General features: G+C 47.5%; 1 protein-coding gene across 6 annotated transcripts in view; it reads left to right on the forward strand.

Moving 5' to 3' along the window:
- Positions 1 to 25,119, forward strand: part of PTPN13 (protein tyrosine phosphatase non-receptor type 13) — a 1,388,150-nt gene that overhangs the window by 1,304,345 nt on the left and 58,686 nt on the right. For all 6 annotated transcript variants that reach the window (XM_069630435.1, XM_069630437.1, XM_069630436.1 and 3 more), the window contains one exon: positions 16,537 to 16,752. In XM_069630435.1, coding sequence (XP_069486536.1) covers positions 16,537 to 16,752 — 216 coding nt within the window. The remainder of the gene's footprint in view (positions 1 to 16,536; positions 16,753 to 25,119) is intronic.

Below are 25,119 nucleotides of genomic sequence, written 5' to 3' on the forward strand. Positions count from 1 at the left end.
TTGGTAATCTCTCCTTCCTCCACCTTGACCATTGCTACCATCTACTTGGCCCCCAGGCACTTCTTCTCTGTTCCTCTCTGGACTTCTGTTCCTGCCTACTCTCTACCACCTCCAACCTGCTACTACTAGGTGACTTCAACATCCACCTAGACTCCCTTGCACAGCAACCACCTTCTTCACTGACCTCTGTTCCTCCCTATCCCTCTCCATTCTTCCCTCTGGCTCTACCCATTCTGCTGGACACACGCTAGACTCTATCCTCCACTCCACCCTCACTCTCTCTACTCCCCTGGTCACCTCTCTCTCCTGGTATGACCACTCTCTCCTCACCTCTCACCTGGGTCCCTATGGCCCTGTGACAACTCATCATAAAGCTCTGCCAAACTCGTTCACGAACATCCGTCCGATGAAACGAGTGTCAGCTGCTGCCTTCTGTTCCACATTCATTCCCCCTTGCCCACCCAACACAGACTCTACCACTGATTCTGCCCTCAGCAACCTATATCTGTCAGTTACCAACACCCTTATCTCCTGCCCCAGACATGAGGATCCGCCTGAAACCTGCCTCCAAGCGTAACACCTGGTACGACTCTGAACTTGCAGGGCTGCTGAACGGAAGTGGCACACTTTAGGCTCACCCTCTGACAAACTGGCCTGCCAACTGATCCAGAGACATTACAATCCAACATTACAATCCCTCCATCTGTGCCAAAAAAAGAGCCCACATTCAGGCACGAGTTTCCAATGCGTCCAACAACACGGCTGAACTCTTCAAAATCTGCAGGGAACTTGCCAACCCGGCCACAGTATCTTCTGTCCCTACTTCTTCCCAGACCCTTTGCAAAACGCAGGACGTACTGAATAGCCTTGTCGTGCACTCTTCCAACCCAACCCTCCCCCCGCCACTCTCCCTTCCCCTTCCTCCTTTCCTCCTGTCTCCCTTAAAGAAGTCACCAAAGTTGTGAACTCCAGGAAGGTTTCTTCCAAACAGGTTGCCCCATGCTCATCCAGAACCATCAAGGGCAACATCTCCTCTCTCGACCCTGCTCTTGCTGATCTCTGCAACCACTCCTTTGCTGCTGGTTCTTTTCTATCCTCCCTCAACCACTCCCTTGTTCGTCTGCCTCCTTAAAAAACCCTCTGAAGACCCTTGCTGCCCAGCCAACTGCCACACCATTTCCATCCCTCTTTTTCTGGGAAAACTGCTTGAGAAGTTGGCCCTCCCCAACTAAACTTTCATATCAAACTTATTGGAGGTCTACACGACCACCAGTCTGGATTCCGAGCATCCAGAGGAACGGAAACTGCTCTTCTGAACACCTGTGAAGAACTGCTTGCATCCCTTGACTCTAACTCCCCTGCTGTCCTCATCCTCCTTGATCTCTCTTCTGCATTTGACACAGTGAACCATTCCATCCTCATAAAAAGGTTCCATGACACCCTCAGTATCTTAGAGCTGGCGCTGGACTGGCTTACTTCCTTCTTAACTGACCGTTTCTCCAAAACTATTCTGGGCCCTTTCTCCTCTCCTGCTTCCTCCTCCACCTCTGGTGTCGCCCAGGGCTCCATTCGTTCACCATGGCTCTTTAACATATACCTTTCTCCATGGCCCCCTGCCCTCTCCTCTGAAGCCAGGAATCTGAGTCCTCTTCGATTCCTCTTTCCTTCATCCCTCATATTCAGGACACTGTCAAGAAGTCCCACTTTCAGCTCTTCCTTCTCAAAGGAACTCTACCCTTCCTCTCCTTCCTCCAGAGACTTAATGTTACCCATGCTCTGGTTCTCTCCAGGCTATACTATTGCAATAGCCTCCTCCTTTAATGTTCCTCCTTCAACCATGTGACCCCTCCAGCTAACCCAGAATCCGGCAGCGAGACTTATCCTTGGCCTCAAGCCCAGGGATTGCATCTCTGCTGCCCTACAAAGCCTTCACTGGCTCCTGGTCTTAGCACGGATTACATTCAAATCCCTCTGTATCATCCACAAGGCTTTCTGGGGCTAGGGACCACTCTATCTTCAACGCTTACTGCCTAAATACTCCCATTCTAGACTCCTACGTTTCTCTGACACCAACTCCCTGCGTGTGAAGCATTTTTCTAAATCGAGAGCAGGTGGTCGATCACTTTTCTCGGCAGGCTCCCTCCTGTGGAACAACCTCCTCTCCCTCTCTGTCTTGAGCAGGACCTCCTTAAGTTACCGAAAAGCCTCAAGACCTTTCTCTTTTCCTCTTCCTTCTCCTCCTCTCTTCCCTGCTAATCATATAGTAGCGTGACAGATGTGCAGGGCCCTTATGTATCCCCAGGGCCCTTAGCCCCCACATCCCTCATCCCAGCAGTTGTCTATTTTACTGCACTTACTTAGGATTGTTAGGAAAGATTTCGTAATTGTAGGTAATTTTCCTTCCATGTGGCAACCCCTAAACTTTTTGCTGTTGTTTTGCACCTTGTTCTTGACTTTGCCAGAGAAGTGCAGCCTTCTGCTGCACTCCTCTGGGCTTTCGCTCCTTCTTACGGGGAAACTGACATGCCCTTAAGACAGTCAGTACCGGGGAACGCTGTTTCCCGTAGTTTCTTTTATCGTGTTGCGGCTTTCGTGCAACATGACACAAGAGGGCACTGTAAGCTAAGTTACAGCTCTCTTGGGTCTCTAGCCTTCTACAGGCCCTAGATACTCTTTTAGGATGGTATTTGATCGGTGCAAGTCATTCAGGGACTCGAATGGTGGCAGCAATCGTTTTGTTTATTTTGAGCTCCTTTTGGCGTTCTGAGCACGTTTTTCGCACTGAACCCAAAATGGTGGCCTGGCTCCCAAAATGGCCAGACCACGAGGCTCCTTTGTCTTGTCCACTGACCGTCTTGCTCCCTTCACCTTCCCCAGGTCGAGCGACCCGGGGCCTTCCTTATTTGGGCATGTACTTTCCCGCGAAACCTGGTTGCTTTCGCGGGCTTTTACATGTCGTTTGTGTGCCTCCAGGGTGTGGGCTGGGATGTCTGGTCCCAATACACATCCTGGGTGCCAGAGAGTCTAGGGTAGTGTGAATGCCTGGGACCACCGTGGTCCGTGATTGGTCCACATATGGTGTGTGTGTGTTGATGAGCGGATCTCCCATTGGCTCCCCTCCGTTTTGGCGCGAAGGGAACCGTGGATAAGAGGGGGCTGGAAACACCACTACCAGGTCGATCTCCTGAGTTCTCACGAACGAAGGAATACAGGAGCCAAGTATCCTGCAACCAAGAGGCTGGACCGAGGAATCGCTGGTGACCCGCTGAAGGACTCCTCCTTTGCACTGCTGTCGTCCTGTGAAACCCTTTCCTCCTTTGATCGAACCAGAAGGCCTGTACTGGTGCTTCGACCTTTGGAATAGCAGGAACAGCTATTCCCGGCGACTTCATCATCTCCTGCCAAGTAAGCCTTCGGAAGTGTCTCTGGGCCATCCAGTTGACTGACCAGCTTACAAGGGAGTCCTGCTCTGTAACCGCCGCCAGGTTGTGTTGTATTTCGAGTCCTTGTCACTCTCCCACGCTTCGTACACTTGGCGTTCCCAAGTCTGAAGGGAGGAGTGTACATTTGGCTCAAATACACACGGCCGCTCCGTTGTCCTGCTGCGGCAACAAACTGTGCTGGTTTCGTCGATTGGGACGTCTTTTTGCTCTACACGACTACGAGGCGTTCCCTGCTCTTCTGAACCTGCCAGCTGCTGAAACTAACGTGGAGAAGCCTGGGTCTGCTTGCTTCGGGGACCGGTGAGTAGTTTAGCTAGGATCTGGTCGCCCTCCTGCAGTATCCCATTGCTTTTCCCTGCTGTGTAAAAACAGCACCCTTTTGTCCGTACTCGCGCTCTGCTTCTGCCCGCTGTGGAGGCTGCGCTTGAGTTGCGGAACCTGTTCTCCTTCTGCTGTGCACTAACCCGAACTGCCTGACTTCCTCCGAAGAGCTTCCCCTTTTGCCCGTTGGCACCGGCGTGGCAGGTACTTTGAGCACAAGGCTCCACTCTTCGCAGGGCTCGGACTTCCATCTAGTTAGGTGCCTCTGAAGGCGAACTGAGTCTAAAGCGTTATCGCACTGCCTGTTTTCCTTTCCTTTCAGGTGGACTACATATTTCGTGCTTTAAACGCTTGCGACTGTGTATTTGTATATATATTGTGTTGATATGGTATGTGTTGGTTTAATATTGTGATATTGAGATTTTCTCGCTACGGTCATTATTTTAAAGGCCTTAAAATAAATGTGTATCTATTTTTGATATAACAACTGTTTGGAGTAGTTTGTAAGCGCTCTTGCTTTGTGTGCTCATTGCGGGCTTTCAGTCACCCTCACCCCTCTTGAGACCTAGTCTTGACTGCCGCGATCGCTACCTTGATTGGTCTGGCTTGTCCAGAGGTTACCCTGTTCCAAGTAATTAGGTTGGCCTTCTGAACTTCTGCGCCACCAGGACAGAGTTCAGAAATCCGTCTTAACAAGGATCACGCCCTCCATGGGAGGTTGCACTTACATTCTTCTCTTGTTAGCACTTCACTCCGAGCACTTCTCCATGAGCACCACAGCACCTATCCCTTTCCCCCCTCCCCTCTGTACTTGCACGTTCTGAACACTCACAAGGCATAGTAGGTTTGTCTCCCCTCCCTGTTATTCTCACTATTTGTTTGTACTATTCATTCAATTATCTTTGTTGTAATAGATGTTCTGCCTTCCCCTGTCCCCACCCTGTTGCCCTGTGGGCGCTTTGAAACAGTTGTGTTGCTAATTGTATAAGTGCCTAACAAGTGACCAATAAATAAAATAAATCTGTTCTCTAATTCGGTAGGACTCCGGGGTCCCATAATGCCCATACCTAATCTAAAAAAAAGACATACATTATAGAGAGAGGCTATAAGAAGGCACGCCCAACATGTATTTGAAAAGTCTTCTAACAAATGGCACAATATTTGCAAAACTAATTGACTTGCTGATGGGGCCTGGGCCAAAAAATTCTGGTGAAGTGCACAAGTTCTTCTGACAGTGAGCCTAGAAGTAGTATTCTTTTACTTCGGGGTCAGCATCAGTGTTGCCTGCCTGATTTATGTTTCGCTAGATGCCATCATGGGTACAAGTACAATGGCAGACGGCAACTGCAACCCTGTATGGTGCTCTTTGCCCTAATAAGGTGTTCAGACTTCACTTTGTATGCAACTGGTGGAAGCCCAAATGCTGGAGTTCCTCACGGGTGCTCTGTTTTTGTAGGGCCTTGTGTGGGACATCTCCTCTTGGTCCTATTCTTAACACTATGCTGCACAGGCCAAAGGTTAAAGAGAGCCTTGAGTGCCTGGAAAGGGAAGAGTAGCCATCCAGGAGGTCCTCACAACCTTTAATGGTGGAAGAAGTAGGCATGGTGGCCTTTCTGGGTCCTGCCCCCATTGATCTCACTTGTGACACCATATTTCACAAAGCTGAGTAGTAGCAACTTGAGGCAGACATTATAAATTATAGTTCAACAAAGGTTTCTTAGGGTTAGCCACAAGGTTGTTCCAAATCTAGAAACCTGTAAAGTAACATTTCAGTGACTATGGCAGGATGGCTTCTCCGTGCTTGTAGTAGTTGACATCTTTAATGTTGCAAATTTTAATCCTTCCCGATGCAGATAATCGGGTTAGTCACTCACAGATTTTAGGCTTGTAGACATCCCTCACACTTAATCTTTCCCTCTTTGGTTCACTGTATCTGGGCCTCTACTTTTCAACCTCCATTTTAGGTCTTCGCTTTCCTGGAGTTTTTGGCCCTATGTGTAACTGTCCATTAGGTCTGTTCAATTGCAGAAGTTGGGATATGCTAATGGACAAAACTCCACAATGTCCACCGTAAGGCAGGCTTTCTAGGGGGAGTCTAAATGCTTCATGGCTATTCTCTCACAAATTTACTTTCTCAGTGTCTTGATACTGTTTCCCCATGTCCCAACCTCTTTCCTCCTCAACTGGCCACCATGTTCTCGTGACTAGAGGCCCCTCTTCTGCACTTTCTATCCACTCCAGTGTCTCTCCTCTCGTACATCCTCAAAGATCCGCCACATGCTCATACCGCCACACCTCTCAAACTCAAACTGTTTAGGGGTTGCATTGACCTGTGTCTGAGCTTCCTCCAACACTCCCTCAGAAGTTTTCCGAAACAGCTCTCGATTCCTCCTTCAAGCCTGCCTTTTCTCCCTCAGTATCTTCTTTTCCCTCCTCCATATATTTTAGTCCTTCCAACCTCTCTTCTATCTCTTCTGTGTCCTCCAACAACGTCGGGCATTTCCAACCAACCTCTTTCTATTTCTGTCCTCCAACCTCCTGCTGTTGTTTCCTTCCAACCTCCCTTCTCAGCCCAATATCTTCTTCAGCCTCCAAAATCTTGTTTCTTCCCTCTTCGTCCTTATTTTGTCAACCTTCTTAATTCTGCTCCCTCTCTGATGTATAATCATTAATGTAGCTTGCCGATTAGCACAGCGGTTCATGAAGATTCCATGCACCCGTTTGTAATCTGAAACCCTCTGTGTCTAGGTGGACCATGCCTTCTTTAGTCTTATCCACTATCTTCATTTTCATATCTGCAATATGGCCTTGTTCACGTGACCCACACTCCCTCGGGGCTCCGATTATTGGATATAGCATGGTCCCAGACCTTAGAATGCCTTGTGTATGATGCAGAGGGTCTTGAGTTTCATCCTTGCAGCCAGTGGAGTAATTTAAGGGCTGGAGAGATGCAGTCCCTGGGCTTGAGGCCAAGGATAAGTCTGGCAGTCCTATTCTGGATTAGTTGAAGAGGGTGGAGGGAGGAAGGAGGCAAATTGAGGAAGAGGCTGTTGCAGTAGTACAGCCTGGAGAGAACCAGAGCTCTGGAGACATTGAGTTTGTGGCGGAAGGTGTGGAAAGGGAGAATGCCTCTGAGGAGGTAGAACTGAAAGTGGGCCTTCTTGGCACGGTCTGCAATATGAGGTGTAGAGAGAGAAGAGCCAAAGATGACTCCCATGTTTTTTGCCTCATGGGAGGGTGAGGGTAGGGGGCCCAAGGAGGGCGGAGAGAGATTAGGGGGGAATGAAGGGGCTGAAGTTCCAATAAGAAGGATCTCAGTCTTATTGGTGTTCGGAAAGAGATTATTAGCAGTACACCATGCCTGAATGGCAGTCAGAAAATCGGGAATGCGATCGGAAGGAGGGGAGGTAGAGGAGGGAAGCTTAAAGGAAAGCTGTGTCTCGTCTGCATAACACTGGAAATGAGGAGTGAAGGCGGAGATCAAGTTGGCAAGAGGGGCAAGGTAAATGTTGAAAAGCCACTGGGACCGCATAGTGCCCTCAGGGACTCCGCAGGTAGAGAGTGAGGTAGAGGAGAGAAAATGGCTCATTTGAACCTGGGAGGGCCGAGAATCACAGAGATGATTTAAGAGGGTGACATGATTGATATTGTCAAAGGAAGAGGATAGATCAAGGAGGATGAGAACAGAGGGAGAACAAGAGTTGAGATTAGAGAGAAACTCATCACAGGTGTTCAGAAGAGCAGTTTCCATGCCTCTGGCTGCTCTGGAAGCCAGACTGATGGTCGTGGAGACAACCAACAGCTTCAGTGTGGTGAGTTAGTTGGGTGATGGCCAACTTCTCAAGTAGTTTGCCCAAGAAGAGGGTAGTGGAAATAGGGCAGTAGTTAGCCGAGCAGGAAGGGTCCGCAAATGGTTTATAGTCATAATATCGACTCCAAAAATGTCGAAAGTCATGCAATCGAAAAAAAAAAAGTAAAAAAAAAAATCGAATTTCTTTTTAATGTTTTTTATTCAAAATGGGGTGGTTCCCCCCCGAACCCCTCCTTTTTTGGGGGAGGGGTTTACCTTTTGTTTTTACATGCCGAACCCCAAAAAAATATATAAATAAAAAAATTAAGAATTCATTTTTTTTTTTTGACATTGTTTTTCGCGAATTTAATGTAATTTGACATTTTATTTTCGATATTATGACTGACCACCTCCGCAAACAGCTTGTTTTAGAGGAGGTGTACAAGGGAGTGCTTGAGCGGTTGAGGGAAGGAGCCAGTGGCAAAAGAGTGGTTGCATAACTCAGCCAAAGAGGGAGAGAGGGCGGTAATTTTGTCCTCGATAGTTCTAAAGGAGCTGGAAAGCACCTGTTTGGAGGAGACATTCATAGAATGAACAGTCTTGGTGACCACATCCGGTGCTATGGGTGAGAAGGAAGAGAGTAGGAGTGAGGGGGAGAGAGGCGCCGCAGGTGGCCTGAGTGCAAGGGGAGGTGGAAGGGGAGGTGGGAGGGGAGAAGAGATGGAGGACAGGATGTCCTGAGTTTTGGTAGTGAAGTGGGAGGCCAAGGCTGTGCAGAGGGCCTGGAAAGGAAGAGACTTAAGCAGAAGCCCCAACAATCTGGGACACCCAAATACACACTGTCGAAAAGATCATTGTGATATTTGACTGTATGTTTCCACGTTGTTCTCAGGAACTAACACTTGCAAACTGATTTAAGAGGGAAAGCGCTTCTCTCATGAAATCTGCTATTTAGCGGAGGGTGCAAAAATCTGTAGACTGTATGTTTTATAAATCTGACTGTGCCTTTGGCAACATGGTAGGGTGCAGAAAGCTCACATCTGATTAGTCTGACTTCGTGATTGCTTTTGGAGATTCGAGAGGGCAGTAACATGGTGCATCAAGAATAAATATCGTCTACACATCAATGCACTCATTGAGCCCCTTGCAAATGCCTACCCCTTTGTTATTATTTGTGCAAAGCCACAGCAACTCTCTTCCATGGAGCCAATTATTTTCAACACACATAATGCCTATTGCTACGCAATTGACTCAAATGTTTGCTTGTTTTCAGTTTATATAGAATTAAAACCGAGAGGCTATGTGAATGAATGGATGAAATATAATGCAGTGTTAATAGATGTGATGGATGGATGTGATTGCAATGAAATTCCAGTATTCTGCGTTCTAGGACACATAACACATCTGCTTCCCTCCTTTTAACACATCCTCCTTTTCACCATTGCAATCCTGTTCTTGTTCCCCACCTGGCCCCCACTCACTCTCACAGCCCCTTTCATCACAGCCTCAACCTGCACCGGTTCCGAATACAATAAATCTAATTTTCTTTTGACCACACTTTTCTTAATGCTCACCCAATCATCACACTGCACTCTCAACTCTTTCCTTCACTTTTCTCATTCTCTTCCTTCCACTTTTCTCATTCTCTTCCTTCATCCACTTTATTTATTGTTAGTTTCCTTTTTAATTCCTCCACCACACAATCCGAATCTTTCGCCCTTCCAAAGCATGGAGGGACCACATTTATATTGGCCTTTATGGCCTCTCATCAATTCAAATGCACTAATACCAGTCACTGCATGCAGCAACATTTGCAGTGCATACAATCACCCCTGGACTGCCACCCTCTTATCCTTTCCACAAGCACCAGCCATGCAAATTGCATCCATGATACACCTATTTGTCCTCTCCACCATGCCATTACCTTCGGTGTGCTATAACACTGATCTTTTGTTTTGTTCCACATCTCCTCACAACACTAAAACTTGATGGTTATTTAAAGACCCATTGTCCAACCCCTCTGCAGGAAGCTATCCTCACAATTACACAAATGCAAAATGTGTCTAGTTATAGCCGAACAGGTAAAATGCCACAAGCAGGAAGCACTCAATATACCAATCTAAAAAAATAATGTATTGGTACAAAAATATGGTTACATTTTATACAAAACATGAGCACCCACATTGCCTTAATTCCTACTTATAACTACAGATAGGTACTAAGCTCTAGTAATGGTGTCAAGACATCTACTAACACCAGTGCTACAGTTCTAAATATGACATAGCTGTCTTCGGCTATTCATAATCGTTAGACTAGTAAAATACTAGTTTAATACGGCAGACTGAGTTGGGGATACTGTTACAGTGAGGGATAACTGTTACCCTAACAATGAGCCTATGAGAGGGCGGGTGCTAATTAGAGAAGGACTTTGAGTAGTCAAGTTTTCTAGATTAAATTACCCGAACGAACTAAAGAGAACGAGAGAAAGAGGTTGTTTACTTACGATTTAACCAATTTACCAAGGATGTGCTCTGAGAGGTCGAGAGTTACGGCATACTGGAAAAATATAGACGGGGCAAAATATAATAAGTTTAACAGAAACGTCTGTTAATAGAAGAGCTGATTGACTATTATATGTCACTCCTTCCGTTGAGGGGAGACAAGATCTCTGAGAGACCCTATAAGGAAACAAGAGAGAAGAAGAGAGAAAGAGACATTACCATTCCAAGAATTGAGAACTCGGTGACAAGAGTAAGGAAGCCAAAAGCAGAAATTAACTTCTCGCACATTAGAAAGATTGTCAAAGAAAAGAAAAGACATACAAATCCATCAGAGACAATACTTACCAGCAGGAATCCAGAGGTTGCCGAGACCTAAAGAAGACGTATCCTTTGCGTTAAGCTTGAAAAGAAATGAAAGAGAGTTATTAATAAAAGAAGTGGATTCTCCTTGAAATCCATACATCTACTTATTGGCTCAGAGTATTTATTCACAAACTAAGCAAGCAGTCGCATGCATTATCAGTAAGAATGCTTCCGGGCACCCCTTTCCGAACACCTCCTGAATAAACTTAACTATAGTTTCTCCACTGATCTCAAGCCAACTTTATATTCTGTCCACCGCAACAGCAAATCGATCAAACCAATATATTTTCCTCATCGTCCTCCTAATTCCACGGGTCCTGAAATGTCCATTGCCAAATCATCCCAAACTTTTCTAGGTATATCAACCTCCACCATGGGTTGCATTTTAGCCATTTCGCCCTTTCCTACTTTACCATACTTGACACAATCCGCCAACCTCCTCTCCACATCTCAATCAAAACCGGGTCACCAATGTTCACTTCTTTGGACTGCCTTGGTTCGGCTCACACCCACATGCCCTTCATGAGCAGGTCCACTATCTTCTTCTGAATAGCTAAGGGAACATCTGCACGCTCCCACCGATACCTTTACTTGTATTGCTTTATTTCGACAAGATAGTCATAAGAGCAATTCACAGAAAAGGTAAAAAACACATTAGTTACATCGTCACAATCGCTTCACTCATAATTACTCCACTAAAATTACACAATCAGTGCTTTAACATAAAACCAAATAAAAACAGGTCAACATTATATAGACAACAGCAGCTTGTACAGAAAGATGTCTTTACCCCATAGCATTATTCAGCAACTTAGACTTCCTCATATACATTTTCCCTGCCCAGCTCAGATAACTTGTAGTGGCAAGCACAGCCTCCTTATACGAGGCGTCCAGGCAAATTGCCATAGCATCTACGGCTTAAGAACAGGTGCTTCAGAGAGTGCTTCCTCAGGGGCATGGTGGCCGTACAGAGTAACTAATGGTGTTGTACTGTCTCATCAGACTCACCACAAAGGATACATGACACAGAAACAGCAATATTCCATCTATGCCGAAATACAGCAGTCTGCAAGATTCCAATACAGAACTTTAAATAGAATGATCTTTCCCATCTGGGCGAGACATAGTCCAGATATTATTCGCAGCCCATCCGTGTCTTTATTGAAAAATATCCGTCCAGCTGCTCAGAAGCCCTGGATCTTCCACGGATGTCCTCCTGTGCCTTTGCCCCTGCTGCGCTCTTGATTGCTTCCTTTGCAACCGGTGTGATGATTGTGGGATTTGATCAGCAATCCACCAAACCCAGCAACCCAAGATATCCTTTCCCATTGGCAGCCCACTTTAAGGAGGTGCCCCCCTGCTGGGACAAAACATCTTTAACTGCCTCTTTGTATTTACAAAGGTGAGGATTAGAGCCCAGTAAAGGACCCGGCGTAATTTACAGATCATCTCAAACCCCTCCAATCCAATTTCCAAATGAACTGGGATGTTTGGGGCTGCAGTGGGCAACCCAAGGAAATTCTTCTTCAGAAATGTTGTCTCAGCCACTGCAAGGGACATGGTCTCCACGTGCCCCCAGAGTTCTGCCCCAAACAATGCTGCCTGACGTGCTTGTTCCCATGTTCGTTGGTGAATCTAGTGAGGGCCCGCTATATCTAGCCAGGGTGAGGTTGGCCTTCTTAACCTGCATTTTCCAACTGGATGATGCCATAAATCTCAGACCTAGGTAATTGTAGGACTGAACCTGCTCAATTGCACACTCCTCTACAAAGAGAGATAAGGGCTTGTGCTTCTTCTTGGAATTGGCATTGAAGAGAATAGCCTTGGTTTTTGTGATATTCAAGGCAGGCCCATTCTTCTTTGCGAAAGACACAAAAATCTCCAGTTGTTTGTACACACCAGCCGGCGTGAGAGAGAGGAGCACAGCATCATCGGCAAACAACAATGCGGGAAACTTGTCACCTGCTAGCAAAGGGGCATCAGTCTGGGCGGCCAACAACCTCTTCAAAACTTCATGAATGAAAATACAGAACAGCCTTGGCGCCAACACACTTCCCAGACGGACTCTCTTCTGTATAGGACCACCGATACAACAAGCCATTCACCATGCATAATTTATCGCTCACCTCCCAGAAAGGTCTTTCACCCTGACTTAATCCTCTTTTATCTGGCCATGCCGACTCCACATACCCTTTGATGCGCATCAATACATTACTCACAACCTCCAACCACTCCGCCTTGCTCACAATGCCATCATGGTTCAAAAAAACCATGTCTGAAATATCAGCATCACTTTCCTCTTCTTTTTGATCACCAAACCTTGACAGACAATCGGCCAGGATGTTTTCCCGTCCCGGTATAACTTGCACCTCAAACTTGTGACTCTGCATCTTTGTCACCCAACTTGCTGCATGCCATGACACCTTACTCAAACCTTTCGATTGAAAAATACTTTTCAGAGGTTTATGGTCAATCCTTATAACAAACTCTATACCCCATAGAAAATTGCAGAATTTCTCAACAACTCAATGGCATGCCAATGCCTCTTTTTCCAGAACGGAATAGTTCCTCTCAGGGCCCCTCAACACTCTTGCAGCATGAGCGATAATCTACACATCACCATCCTTTATAATTTGTGATAAAACAGCCCGTATGCCATTATCACTGGCATCCAAAGTGATTACGCTTCTTTGTGTAACAAAACTTTTTAAACCACATGCTAAGTCTAATTCTGCTTTAATTTCACAAAATTCCCTTTGGCATCTGTCACTCCAGACAAATCCTTCTCCCTTCTTAAGAAATGTTCTCATTTCAGGAACCTTGTCTGCAAAGGTTTTAACACATTTTTGGTAAAATTCTATCATCCCTAGAAATTAACGTAATTCACTTTTAGACTCTGGTCTCTCAACCTTTTATTGCATCCATCATTTCACGGTTTGGCTTTATGCCAGTTCCAGACACTTCATGAGCCAAATATTCCACTTTGTTTCTTTTAAAAAACACACTTCTCTTCCCTTAGTGTCACTTTTCTGTGGTGAAAAATGTTCCAGGATCATATCATATGCTCAGTCTCTCCGCAAATCAACACATCATCCTAGAAACAGAATATACCTTTCATCCCTCTAAATAGCTTGTCCATCATCTTTTGGTAAACAGAAGATGCTGACACAAGGCCAAATGGCATCCTCTGAAATTGGGAAAATCCCCTCATGCATTATAAATGCTGTTCGTTTCCTACATTCCTCCTCTAGTTCTATCTGGTGATACGCTGAAGCCATATCCAATTTGGAAAACACCTTTCCACATCTTATTATGGTTAGCATCTCACTCATTTTAGGCCAGAGATGCCTATCCACCATAACACATCTATTCAACTCACAGAGGTTGACACATCTCAGTTCTCCAGATGGTTTCTTTACGACCACTAACAGTGAAATTCATTGCACTCCCACCTGCCCTTTCAATCACACCTATGCTGCACAATTCATCAAGCTCTTTTTTTCACACCATTCCTCAATACCAATGCGATGGAATGTCATTTTGCAGCCACAGGCACACTTCTTTCCTTCAAGATAATCTGATGTCTCATTCCTTTGACCTTCCCCACACCCTTCTTGAATACCTTTTCACACACTGAGGTATTCACATGCAGCACTTGTTCATGTGTGTTTGGTTCAAGTTTTATCTATAGTCTTTTTTTGATCACACTACCCCAACAGGGTTGCCCCTCTCGTTGTTACATATATCTTCCCTTGTGAGCTTCCTCTCTTAAAATCAAATTGACCACTGAAATACCCTAATAACTCAATCTTGTCAAGATTATAACCACTGGGATTCACATCCAGCTTGAGCAAATTCCACACATCTCCTCCAACAACCTATTCAAACACGAGCCATATCTTCACTCCAGAATCGGCCATCATTGATACCTCTTTAACATTCACGCATATCAGAGCATATGGGCTCTCATACTCTTCCACATCAACATCCTGGATAACATTAACTGTATGTTTTCTATGTAACAGTCCCCTTCTTCAGACGATCCCTGATCCTTCTCCTCTGTCACATACAGCACTTATCTTTGGTTGAACTGAAAAGGTTTGCAACCGTTGGCGAAGTGCCCCTTTTTCTTACACTTCGAGCATATCACCTTACACCCATTGCACATCGATGATGCAGCAAAATGTGAGTTACTGGCACAACAAAAACACAAATGCTCTGAGCTTTCACTCGGGCACCTTTACTGCCCCCACCACTTTTCTCCTACTTTCTCTTTCACCTTCTTCTTTGGATTCCCAATCCGAGATTTTCAGGACCTCTGCCTTCGACTCCTTATTCTCATTCTCATTTTCTGTCAATATCGCCACATGCCATGGAATTTTCCACCTGTTTGGCAATGTCCAAAACTTCATTTAAAGTACGTTCGTTCTTTAACCACAACCCTTCTCTAATCTTGTTACTGTTGCAATGGATCACGAATTGGTCTCGGATGTTTGTCAAAGGAGTGTCTAAATTTGCAGGATAACGCCCTGTGGCGAAGTACCATTACATCTTCTTCAACACTCTCCCCTTGTTCTTGCACCCCAAAGTTATATCGCTTCAGGATGGTACTTGTCTTGGGGTTAAAATGCAAATCCAACTTGAGGAGAGCCACTTCCAATTAAATCCCAGCATCACCACCACCATCCCCAACTAACGGAGGCAGGGTATCAAAAATGCATTGACCTTCGTAACCCAGAAAATCATTAACAAGGCGAGCTTTCCATCATTGGATAATTAGTTCCACTTAATCTTGACCGGTCCTGCAGATGCCATAATAATGGCTGGTCCTGGTACCCCAGACATGTCCATGCTGCTGACACTTGCCAAAGAATACAACACCTTTTTACTGGGACGATTATGTGCCACACAGAGGAATAACTATTATCATGTACATATAAAATTGTGTTACTCACTCATGCACAAGCCACCAGTTGTATGCTGTGTCAAAAAACTATTAGTTGTAGGCTAGCTGCATTAATTATGATGGATCTCTCCCTCTTTGTACTTTCTTTTCGTTGAAATTGCTGCTGCATTCTTCCCAGCCACAGCACAGGAATCCTACTACAGTTGCCCCTGCAACTGACAACAATGTAAACAAAATGGCCACTGCACGTACCGAACGGTGTCAGGTCCTCTCCTTTAACTGAAGCGACGCGTCATCCTAGCAATCACCAACGCAGACTAGGCCACATGCATGGCGCTCTTCAGGCTGCACATCCGGTTCCTTTCCTGCACCGCAGATGCTGCTGGTACGGCTCGCTCTGCTAGCCAAATAAATGTGGCCCACTCACTGTACCGCAGGCGTCACCGGCACTCACCGGGTGATGCTGGAGAGCTCTGACCTACAGAGCGGGCTCACTATAAAAACAGGCTGTTTTTTTTTTAGAGCTGAATGCTCCTCAATATATCTTCACTTTTGCTGGGCAGGGATCTGAAGTCTGCCACAAGCCAAGGGCTGGATCTGGGACGTCCTCCGACACAAGAGCAGAGTGGCCACGCTTCTCGTTGCAAAGTGATGGTGCTGCGGAACTGCACCAGAAGAACTCTAGATAGCGGAAGTACGCCAGGGGTTGCTTTCTCCTCACTTAACTCGTCACCATTGTTATGAAGCAAGAGCACACCACTGGTAAGCTTCACAATTAGTTTATTGAAGTATACAGGTAGCAACCCCAGCACAGCCTTCTCCCATCAGCTCTGTTTCTCCAACTGCTGTGCTTTGAACTTAGAGCTGTATTCCTGCAATCAAATTCTCTACCAGTATTCCGGGTTCTAGGAAACATAACAGTAATATAATAGAATGAGGTGTAAATAGATGCGATGGAAGGATGTGATTGCAAAGAAATGTTGATCTTTGAAATGGGTATTACTCTTTATAGGTACGACTAATGCTAATCGGTGCACTTGTGTGTTATTAGGATGCACTTCGTTTTTTGAGAATGTGAAATAAATAATGGTTGAGTACATAGTACTGGCCAGTTATATGCTACCTTTTGTCTCAAAATGTGTAGTTTTTGTAATCATGAAGATCTTTTGTTTGTTTCTACATGCAGTAACTCTCTGTTTCCTGAAACCCCAGACAGGTCACCTGCGACATATTTCCCATCTGAACTTCACTTCCTGGCCAGACCATGACACGCCTACAGATCCAAAACAACTGCTACATTTTATCTCCTATATGCGGCACATATACAAGTGTGGCCCTATCCTCACACATTGCAGCGCTGGCATTGGACGCTCCGGGACTTTGATATGCTTAGACGTGGTGTTGGGCCTAATCAGTCAGGATCTTGAAGTGAGTATATCATTAGCCAGTGCTATTAAGACTTACTGTAAGCTAATTATAATACTTTAATACTTTGTTTAGAAATTCAGGGTTTGAGTTGAGAAAGACCATTTTCAGTTTGCAGATGGCAGCCTTTTAAAAAAATAACATATCCAAGAAATGTATGAACAAATATGCACCATACTTGGCACATATGCTAGGGTGTGATTTTAGGTTATTTCAATTTGATAAGTGCATATGTTTGCAAAAGATATCCTGGTGCTAATTCCATTAGACATAGGCAGAGTGAGTTGCAACAAAGGCACCAGATATATATATATATATAGAGAAAGTAGTCGCCTACCCGATCTGTCTTTAGAAGTTTCCTAAATTGAAATGCTTATTAGTCAGTCGCAGACATAATCAAATATTTTTATTTAAAAGCAGTAGGTTTAACGGAGCTGTTCAAACCTCTATTTAAAGCAGACCATGTTGATATGCTTGCTTATATTGAAGACTGATGAACCTATACCTGGTTTGATATCTAGCTGAAGCACAATGTCAGTGTAACCCAATTTAAAGGGAGCTGGTGCCAGATATTTCTCTTACTGTGATACAAAACTGTGGAGTAAACGTGGATGTTATTTTTGACAGATTGATGACATTAATTAACCATAAAAAGAAGATTTGTAGATGGCCTTTGTTTGGAACTTTACAATTTGTAAACCGGCTGTCACTTCTAACAAGGGACAGTGCTTATTCTGGGACCCAGTAATTGCGATGACTTATCAATACTGTGTCTTTGCTGTACAGATACTTCAGTGTCCCCGGTCGCTAGGTTAGCGAGACACAACATTTTAAATAGCCAAGGATACTCGGAGGTGCACCACCAGACATGACAGCACCAAGAGTATACATGTGCCTCTTTTCTTACATGCCAGCCAAGTTGTCAATATTGTTTTGATATTTGCTTTTATTTTTAATAACTTTATCTATAGACCGGTTGCAATAGGTTATGCACATATTCATCAAGACAGACAGCTAAGCGGTAACGCCTTTGTTGTGGGCTGAGCCCCACTGCCACCCATTTCCCCCCAAGTGCATGGCTCAGGGGACCTCCTGTCAGCCGTGACCCTCCCTGGATTGAGGACGGGAGACACTAAGACCGCAAAAAGTGTCTCGCTAGCCGTGGTTGGAAGGATAGCGCTGGGAATGTTTTGTTGTATTCCAGGATGGGGGCCCAGCAGTATGTAAAATGATGTAATACCCTTTCTTTAGCTGCTGTGACCTTTTCTGCTACAAGGATATCCCAGACTTTAATCCACCATAGTGATAACAGGAGGCCTTACTGGGTCTTCCAGTTGCGAGCCAGGGTGATCCTTGCCGCTAGGAGCAATTGAGTGAGTAGCCTGACGGTCGTTCCCGATTTTGGGTAGCACTCCGTCCATGACCCTCCCAGTAAGACCACCTCTGGTGTTAGTGGCAGTTTGCGGTCGGTGATTGCTTCAATAGTCCGGAGCACCTCCTCCCAGAAAGCCTGCGCCCTTGGACACCCCCGCCACATGTGGAAGTAGGTCCCATGGGTGCTGCATTGCCTCCAGCAGGCCGGGTCAGGGACCTTTGGAAATGATGAAGGTGCTCCTTTGGTAGTAGCACCTGTAGAGGAGGTTCAGAGCGCATTCCTTGTTGGTGACGCACCTCGAGGTAGAATTGTTTTTTGTCCAGATATCGATCCACGTATGGTCATCTGTGGGGTGCCCTAAGTCGGTTTCCCAACATGAGATATATGCGGGACTGGTGGCTAGAATGTCGTCTTGTAGCAGTTTATATAGTTTGGTGATGAGACCCTGACACGGGCCCTTCTTTAGCGCCAGCTCCAGGGGGCGGAACTCCCTCATGGCTCCTTGTTTGACCACAGGCTGGGAGATCCAATGCCGGATTTGGGAATAGGTGAATCTGTCTGTTTCTGCCAGGGAAAAGCGGCTCTTGCATTCCTCAAACATTAGCAGGGTACCCTTCTTGAACAGTCGAGAGAGGGTTTGGAGGCCCCCTTGGGCCCAGTTTCTAAAGTTCGCAGCTTCCATCCTTGGGGAAAAGTCGGGATTCTGCAGGACTGGGGAAAGTGGGCTCAGCTCCCTGGGGATTTTCTTCTTCCGAAGCGCCCAGTCCCAACACGCCTTGCCTGGTATATGTAGTAAAGAACCTATTGGCGGGGGGCTTCTAGCTTGTTCGATATATGTCGACCTCAGAGGGTTTGCGTTCCCCGCCCAAGCGATGGTGTTAGTCAGTTGTGCCGCTACATAGTAGTTGAGAAGCTTAGGGACCCCATCCCGCACCATTTAGCTACTCCGGTCAAGACCTTCAGCGGGATCCGGGCCCTTCCCCCTTTCCATATGAACGTGGAGAGCTGTTTTGTAGCTGCCGAAGGGATTTTCTTGGGAGCAGCACTTGTAGGGGTCTAGGCAGAAGATTAATCTTACATGCTGTGATTCTTCCCAGAAGCAAGATTTTCTGCCTCTCCCATCTCATAAAATCGGCCTCCAGGTCTTTGTAAAGGGGGTCAGGGGGAGGCGGGTTTGCTGCATAAAGTTGTTTAAGGCTTGCTGCAATGTGCACCCCAAGATAGTTAGTTGATGTGGAGCTCCATTTCAGTGGGCAAGCCCCTCGGAGGCAATTAATCGTAGCTTTGATCATGTTTAACCCCAATCCCTCCAATTTAGCATAATTGACGGCAAAGCCTGCCACCTGTTCAAAAGCTTCCATTTCCATTAAGGCCGCTTGGAAGGGATGTTTGGCTGTTGGTGAGTGAGAGCATCATGTTGTCTGCGTAAAGAGACACCTTGAAATGTTCTTCCTTTTAACTCCAACCCTGTAATGGCGTTATTCTCGCGGATTCTCTTTGCGAACGGCTCCATTATTAGGGTGAAGATTAGTGCAGACAACCCTGTCTCGTCCCACAGGAGAGTGGGATGGAGGCCGATAGCTTTTGGTTTAGCCTCAAAAAAGCCTTAGGGGCCACATAGTTAGCCAAGAACATCTTGCGGAACATAGAGCCAAACTGAAATGCGCATGAACGTCCAATCTACCCAGTCGAGGGCTTTTGTAGCATCCAGAGTGAACATGGCCAGTTCCTGTTGTTCTTGTGATGCCTCTTCGATGAGGTTGAGGGCTTGTTGAATGCTGTCCACAGTGCCTCTTCCGCTAATGAAGCCTGTTTGGTCCACATTGATGATGGTAGGGAGAACCATCGCCAACCTGTTTGCCAGTACTTTGGAGTAGATATTTGCGTCAATGTTAAGAAGCGAAATACGCCTGTATGAGGTGCATTCCCTTGGGTCTTTTCCGGGTATTAGCAACATGATAGTGGTGGATTCCTGCATTGACGGTGTTAGGGTGCCCGTTTCACAGATAGTTCAGGAGCTCAGTTAAAAGGCCTATGAGGGCTTGCTTTAAACGTTTATAAAACTTGGGCGAGAAGCCATCAGGCCTGGGCTCTGGGTTTCAGGGCTTTTATCACTGTTTCTACTTCTTCACTGGAGATTGGGAGATGCAAGACCTCCCTATCAGTTTCCGACATGCAGGGGAGAGTGGCTAGCGAGATGTATTGCTCCTGTTGCTTCAGGGGTCGAGGGGTGGCTATCATAGTGTTGATTAAGTGGTCTGTTGCCAGCTGCAGCTTTGCCCCTTCCCCGTTCTGGGTTAAGCCCTCGGAGTACCTTAGGACCATAATCTGGTTCTGCCACTGTATTTTTGCCAACTGCCGACTAAAAATATATTTGCTTTATTGCCGTTGGCGTAGTAGCTTTGCTTTGTTTTGATGAGGGCCTGGGCTGTATCTTCCGCATAGTGAGATTCCAGTTTGGTGCGAGCAATTTGTTGGGCTTTGGCCACTTTGGGAGACAACCCCCTCTTGAGATTCCTCTCAGCCGTAGCCACGTCCTCCTCTAGCTGTTATTTAAGCTTCCCACGCCGTTTCCTGTATGCCGATGCCTGGGCGATGAGCTCCCCTCTGATGACTGTTTTCATCGCCTCCCATCTGGTGGCCATGCATGTGAGGCCTGCAGGATTTTCCTTAAAATAGTTGCAGATGGCTTTGTCTACCTCATCTCTGTGCCATGTCATGTAGCATTGGGTCGTAGAGGGACCGTTGGGATCTCGCGGGAGGGTAAGGATCGAAGATCCGCTCTGTCAAGACCATTGGAGCGTGGTCAGAAAATACTTTCGTGCCCATCTCCACCTCGTCGGTAAACGAGAGAAGTTGAGGGCTCGCCAATGGCATGTCAATACGAGAGGAGGTGCGGTGGACGTGGGAGAAGAACGAAAAAGTCTGTGGTTTCCGGGTGAAGGACCCTCCATGTGTCTACCACCCCCAGAGAATTTAACAAATGACAAAGACCCACAGCAATTTTGAAGTCGCTGGGTGTGGGTTGGTTCGATTTATCCGTTAGGGAGTTTGGGACCCCTTTAAAGTCTCCTCCAATGACCACTTGGCCCTCCAGGAAGGGGAGAAGCATGACCTCCAGCTCAGCGTAGAATCTTTCCTGGCCTTCGTTGGGGTCATAGACTGAGACTAGGGTATGCACCTAGCCAAACAGCTCACCTTTTACTGCAATGCATCTTCCTTCCAGGCTCTGTAGAACCTCTCGTTCTAGGAATGACATTCATCTTGCCATGAGGATCACTGTGCCGCCTTTCTTGTGGCCACTGGAAGCTAGATATTGTTTGAGTAATGCTCTTTCTTGTAATTGTGGGAAGTCTGCTGGGATCAGATGTGTCTCCTGGAGGATGACCACTGAGCTGTAGAGAGTTCTCAGACGACGCAGAGTGGATTTGCGTTTCTTGGGAGAGTTTAGGTCCTTAACGTTTAGAGAGACACAGTGCAATTTCTGATGTGGTGGGCAGCTTCTTGCGGCTCCACCTCAGCTATCACTGGGTTAGGGAAAGGAGGTTAATTGTTGGCTGCTGCCTTGTTGAGCCGTAATGTTCATCCTCTCCTGCCCCAACTAGGGTTTTAACTTTGAAACCTGGTAACAAACTTGACCAAAAAACGACAACAGAAAAAAATTAAAATAACAAACTTGGCCCTTGGACCGATGCGTGCGTCATGCACTCGGCTGGAGCAAACTGTGTGATGCCCGAGCATCATGGATGTGTTCTTGCGGGGAGAGTGGATTCATCTTCAGTAATCTTCGCAGACTTTGTGGTGTGATTGTTTTCCCCCCTTTAGGCACCCTCGTCCAGGCATTTCGTTGCGGTTTTGGGGTTGCTTCCATTTCTTTTCCTTGTGTCGGGGACGGGCTCATCAGGTCCTCATCTGGGGTCACGGGTTCCCCCCCGAGAATACCCCTCCTCCCCCCGCCTCCTCCGAGTGAATTATGAGAGTTTGGCCTTCAAATGAGAATTGGAGGGATGCTGGAAAAAGTAATCAATATTTAATCGTCCGGTCCTGGAAGAAGGTAGAGAGGGGTCTAAGAGCTCTGTGCCTCTGGACTGTCATTGCTGCTAGGTCCTGATGCATTTGTAGCAGAGCCCCCAGAAGGTTAGGTCTCCCTGGGTGCGACTTGTAGCCGTGATTTTCTGCTTGGTAGAGTAAAAGTGGACCCGAGTGATCACTTTGGGTGGATCCTGGGTGCCACTCCGATTCTGCTGTCTGTGTGCGGTCTAGCAGAAGCAACGTTTTATCGCAGTCTGGGAGTAGAGTTTGAAAAAGGTTGCCCACGTAAGCTGGTAGGGCCTGGTCCGAGACTGCCTTTGGCAGCCCTCTGATCCTTATATTATTCCTGCAAACCCTGTTCTAGAGGTCCTCTTTCTTGAGCTTCATCCCTTCGTTTCCCCCCTCCAGGGCCTGAAGTTTCCTCCACAAGTCTGCAAGTTGTCGCATGATCCAGGGATTGGTCTTCTGTCTCGCTGACCCTGCACTCCATCTCCTCCATTCAGTTGTCCAAGTTTCTATCTTGGCTGAGACTTCAGCCATGAAGCTCTGGAATTCTGTCTTGATGTCCGCTAGGAGGGCTTGTATACCGTCCTTTGTTGGCCATTGGCCTGGGAATCTCTCAGGGGATTGGACCAGAGTGCGCCCAGGATCGGATTTAAATTTGTTCTCCAACGGTTGTAGCATACTGGTGATGTCCGCCGTTTTATGGTGCTTCTGTTATTTGGCCATGTTTAGCTTCTGATGTTTAGCCGGCTATGTGGGCCAGAGAGAGGCTGAGATGTCTGGGCTTATGCTCCTTCGAAGGTATCAAATTGCTTCCTATTGGCTTCTGAGCCCCCTGCCGTCTTGGCTGATTCTGGCTGTGCTGCAGCGGCTATGGTGAGGGGGGTGGAGCACTGGGCCAGGGGGACCGGCTGGTGGGTTAGAGTGAGTCATCTCTGTGTGAGGGCCTGTTATCCCACCTTCTCCTTGTCTGCTTGGTGAGTGTGGCCAGTCTGTATGTCACTGAGAGAGGTCTGGGGGGGAGTTCCGTCCCCACTAAATTTGTTCAGGCTGGGGGGGCCAGGGAGAGGCCTGTGCTGAAGACTGGCTATCGCCCTTACGGGATGAGCAGGCGACTGGGAGCTGCGTGTCTGGCCATCGCTGCACTTTTTCCTTGATGTTAGGTTCAGACTTCAAGCTCTGCGGCCCTGTGGGAGTCAGGAGCAGGGCCAGTCTTGACGCGCTTGGCAGAGTCATCTTAGCTGGCTATGTTGCATCCTCCTTCGCAGCTGGTGGGGAGCCCCCTTTTGTGGCCGCTGGGGCTGCCACCTGCAGTGTTTGGTCTCTGGCATTTACCCCAAATCCACGGCAGCGTGCAACTTTGCCGTCCTCCAGCCCTGTGCGGGCGGCACTTTCAATGTCTTTGGGGGCTCGCCTCCTATGGCCGCGATGTCACTCTGTTTCCGCTAGTGCATGCCTCTTTCTCCAGCATGGGGTCTGGCATGGATTCACATGCTCATGAATATTCCCCGTCGTCAGGCTGGGAGTCCTCGGTAAAGAAAAAACCAGTATCAGTTTCGTTTCTGATCTGTCTTTCGTACTAATAACCAATCACTGGTCTCTGCGTCATACTGACCACAGCCAATGACAGCCCTCTACCTAAGCACCGCCTCTGGCAGCCATCTTCAGATTTTTACCGCACGTTCATGTGTTGGGATCCTAGTGCTATTTTTTTCACGTTTTTTCTCAAAAACTTCGTTTTTTCGGTCAAAAGAGCCTCAAGCTCCACCGACTCTCCATCCGATCAACGGGGACCCGTGTTGGATTCGTCTGCGCCCCTCAAGGGTGAAGATTTCGTCGAGCTACGCTTTTGGAGGATTCCAGAAGCTTCTCAGGCCCGGACATGGCCCAGGAGAAGGGAAGCTCGACGCCCGGAAAGCTAATCAGGATCTGCCCTGGATGCCAGCTGCAGAACGTCTTTAAGGAGGACGAACACTCCTTTTGTCTCTACTGCTTACATGAGGACAAGACGCACGTGGAGAAGGACTGTGCGTTTTGCGGCAATATGTCGGAGCGGACCATGAAGGACCGCCATCAACGTCTCGCCAACTGGCTGGAAGGGAAGAGCCCGTCAGGCGAGAAGAAGAGGAAGAAATCCGAGCGGTCTTCTAAGACCTTTGAGGACGCCCCGGCGACGGGGGTCCAACACAAGGCCAAGCACCGCGAGTCCGCTGGCACCGGGAGCGCTGAACGGTCGGGCTCTATGGGCGCCAGGCAGGGCGCACCCTCCCCGGCACCTTCAGCCACGAGCCAACGCTCTGGGTCGGGTAAGAGGAAGGGCGAGCACCCGGCGAAGCTCCTGGAGAGGCCCCGGTCGAGCTCGAAGGCCCCATCGGAGGGGGAGCGAGGCAGTGTCCCCCCCCTCAAGGATAAGGCGGTGAGCGCACCTAAGGTGGTGAAGGCCTTAATCCATCCGGCCAAGCCCTCTATCGATACTGTCGCGGCGGCCCTGGCTCAGCCTGTGGAGGCTACACCAGTGGTGGCGACCTCGGGGCTCAGAGTCTCCCTGCCACCTCGGAGGGAGTCCTCTTTTGTGCCCATCGATAGTACCCCCGTGAAATCCCCGGCGGGGAAGAAAAAGGGGGGGCAGGGCGTCGTCGTAGATTCGGCCTCAACCTCGGAGGAAGAGCTGATCGAGGTCTTAAGCCACGGCCTTGGCGTGGAAGAAGACCGGCCCGTCGGGATGGATCCCGACGCAGGTGACGACGACATCGTCGAGGGTGCCGACGGGGCCCCTTATCGCCCGTCGGATTCCCCTCTGGCAGCACCGCAAGACAACTCGGCGGCCATTTTGTTGGCTATACAGTCCTTATGCTCAGAGATAAGGACGAGACTACCGTTGCCGACGGAGGAACCTCTCCCGTCGGGGGATCCTAAACCGGGACCTTCTGGTGTTCCCCCGCCCAAGAAAAGAAGGATTC

Source organism: Ambystoma mexicanum, chromosome 6q (genome assembly GCF_040938575.1).
Source record: "Ambystoma mexicanum isolate Mex_15411 chromosome 6q, UKY_AmexF1_1, whole genome shotgun sequence".
In the NCBI taxonomy this organism is placed as follows: Eukaryota; Metazoa; Chordata; class Amphibia; order Caudata; family Ambystomatidae; genus Ambystoma; species Ambystoma mexicanum.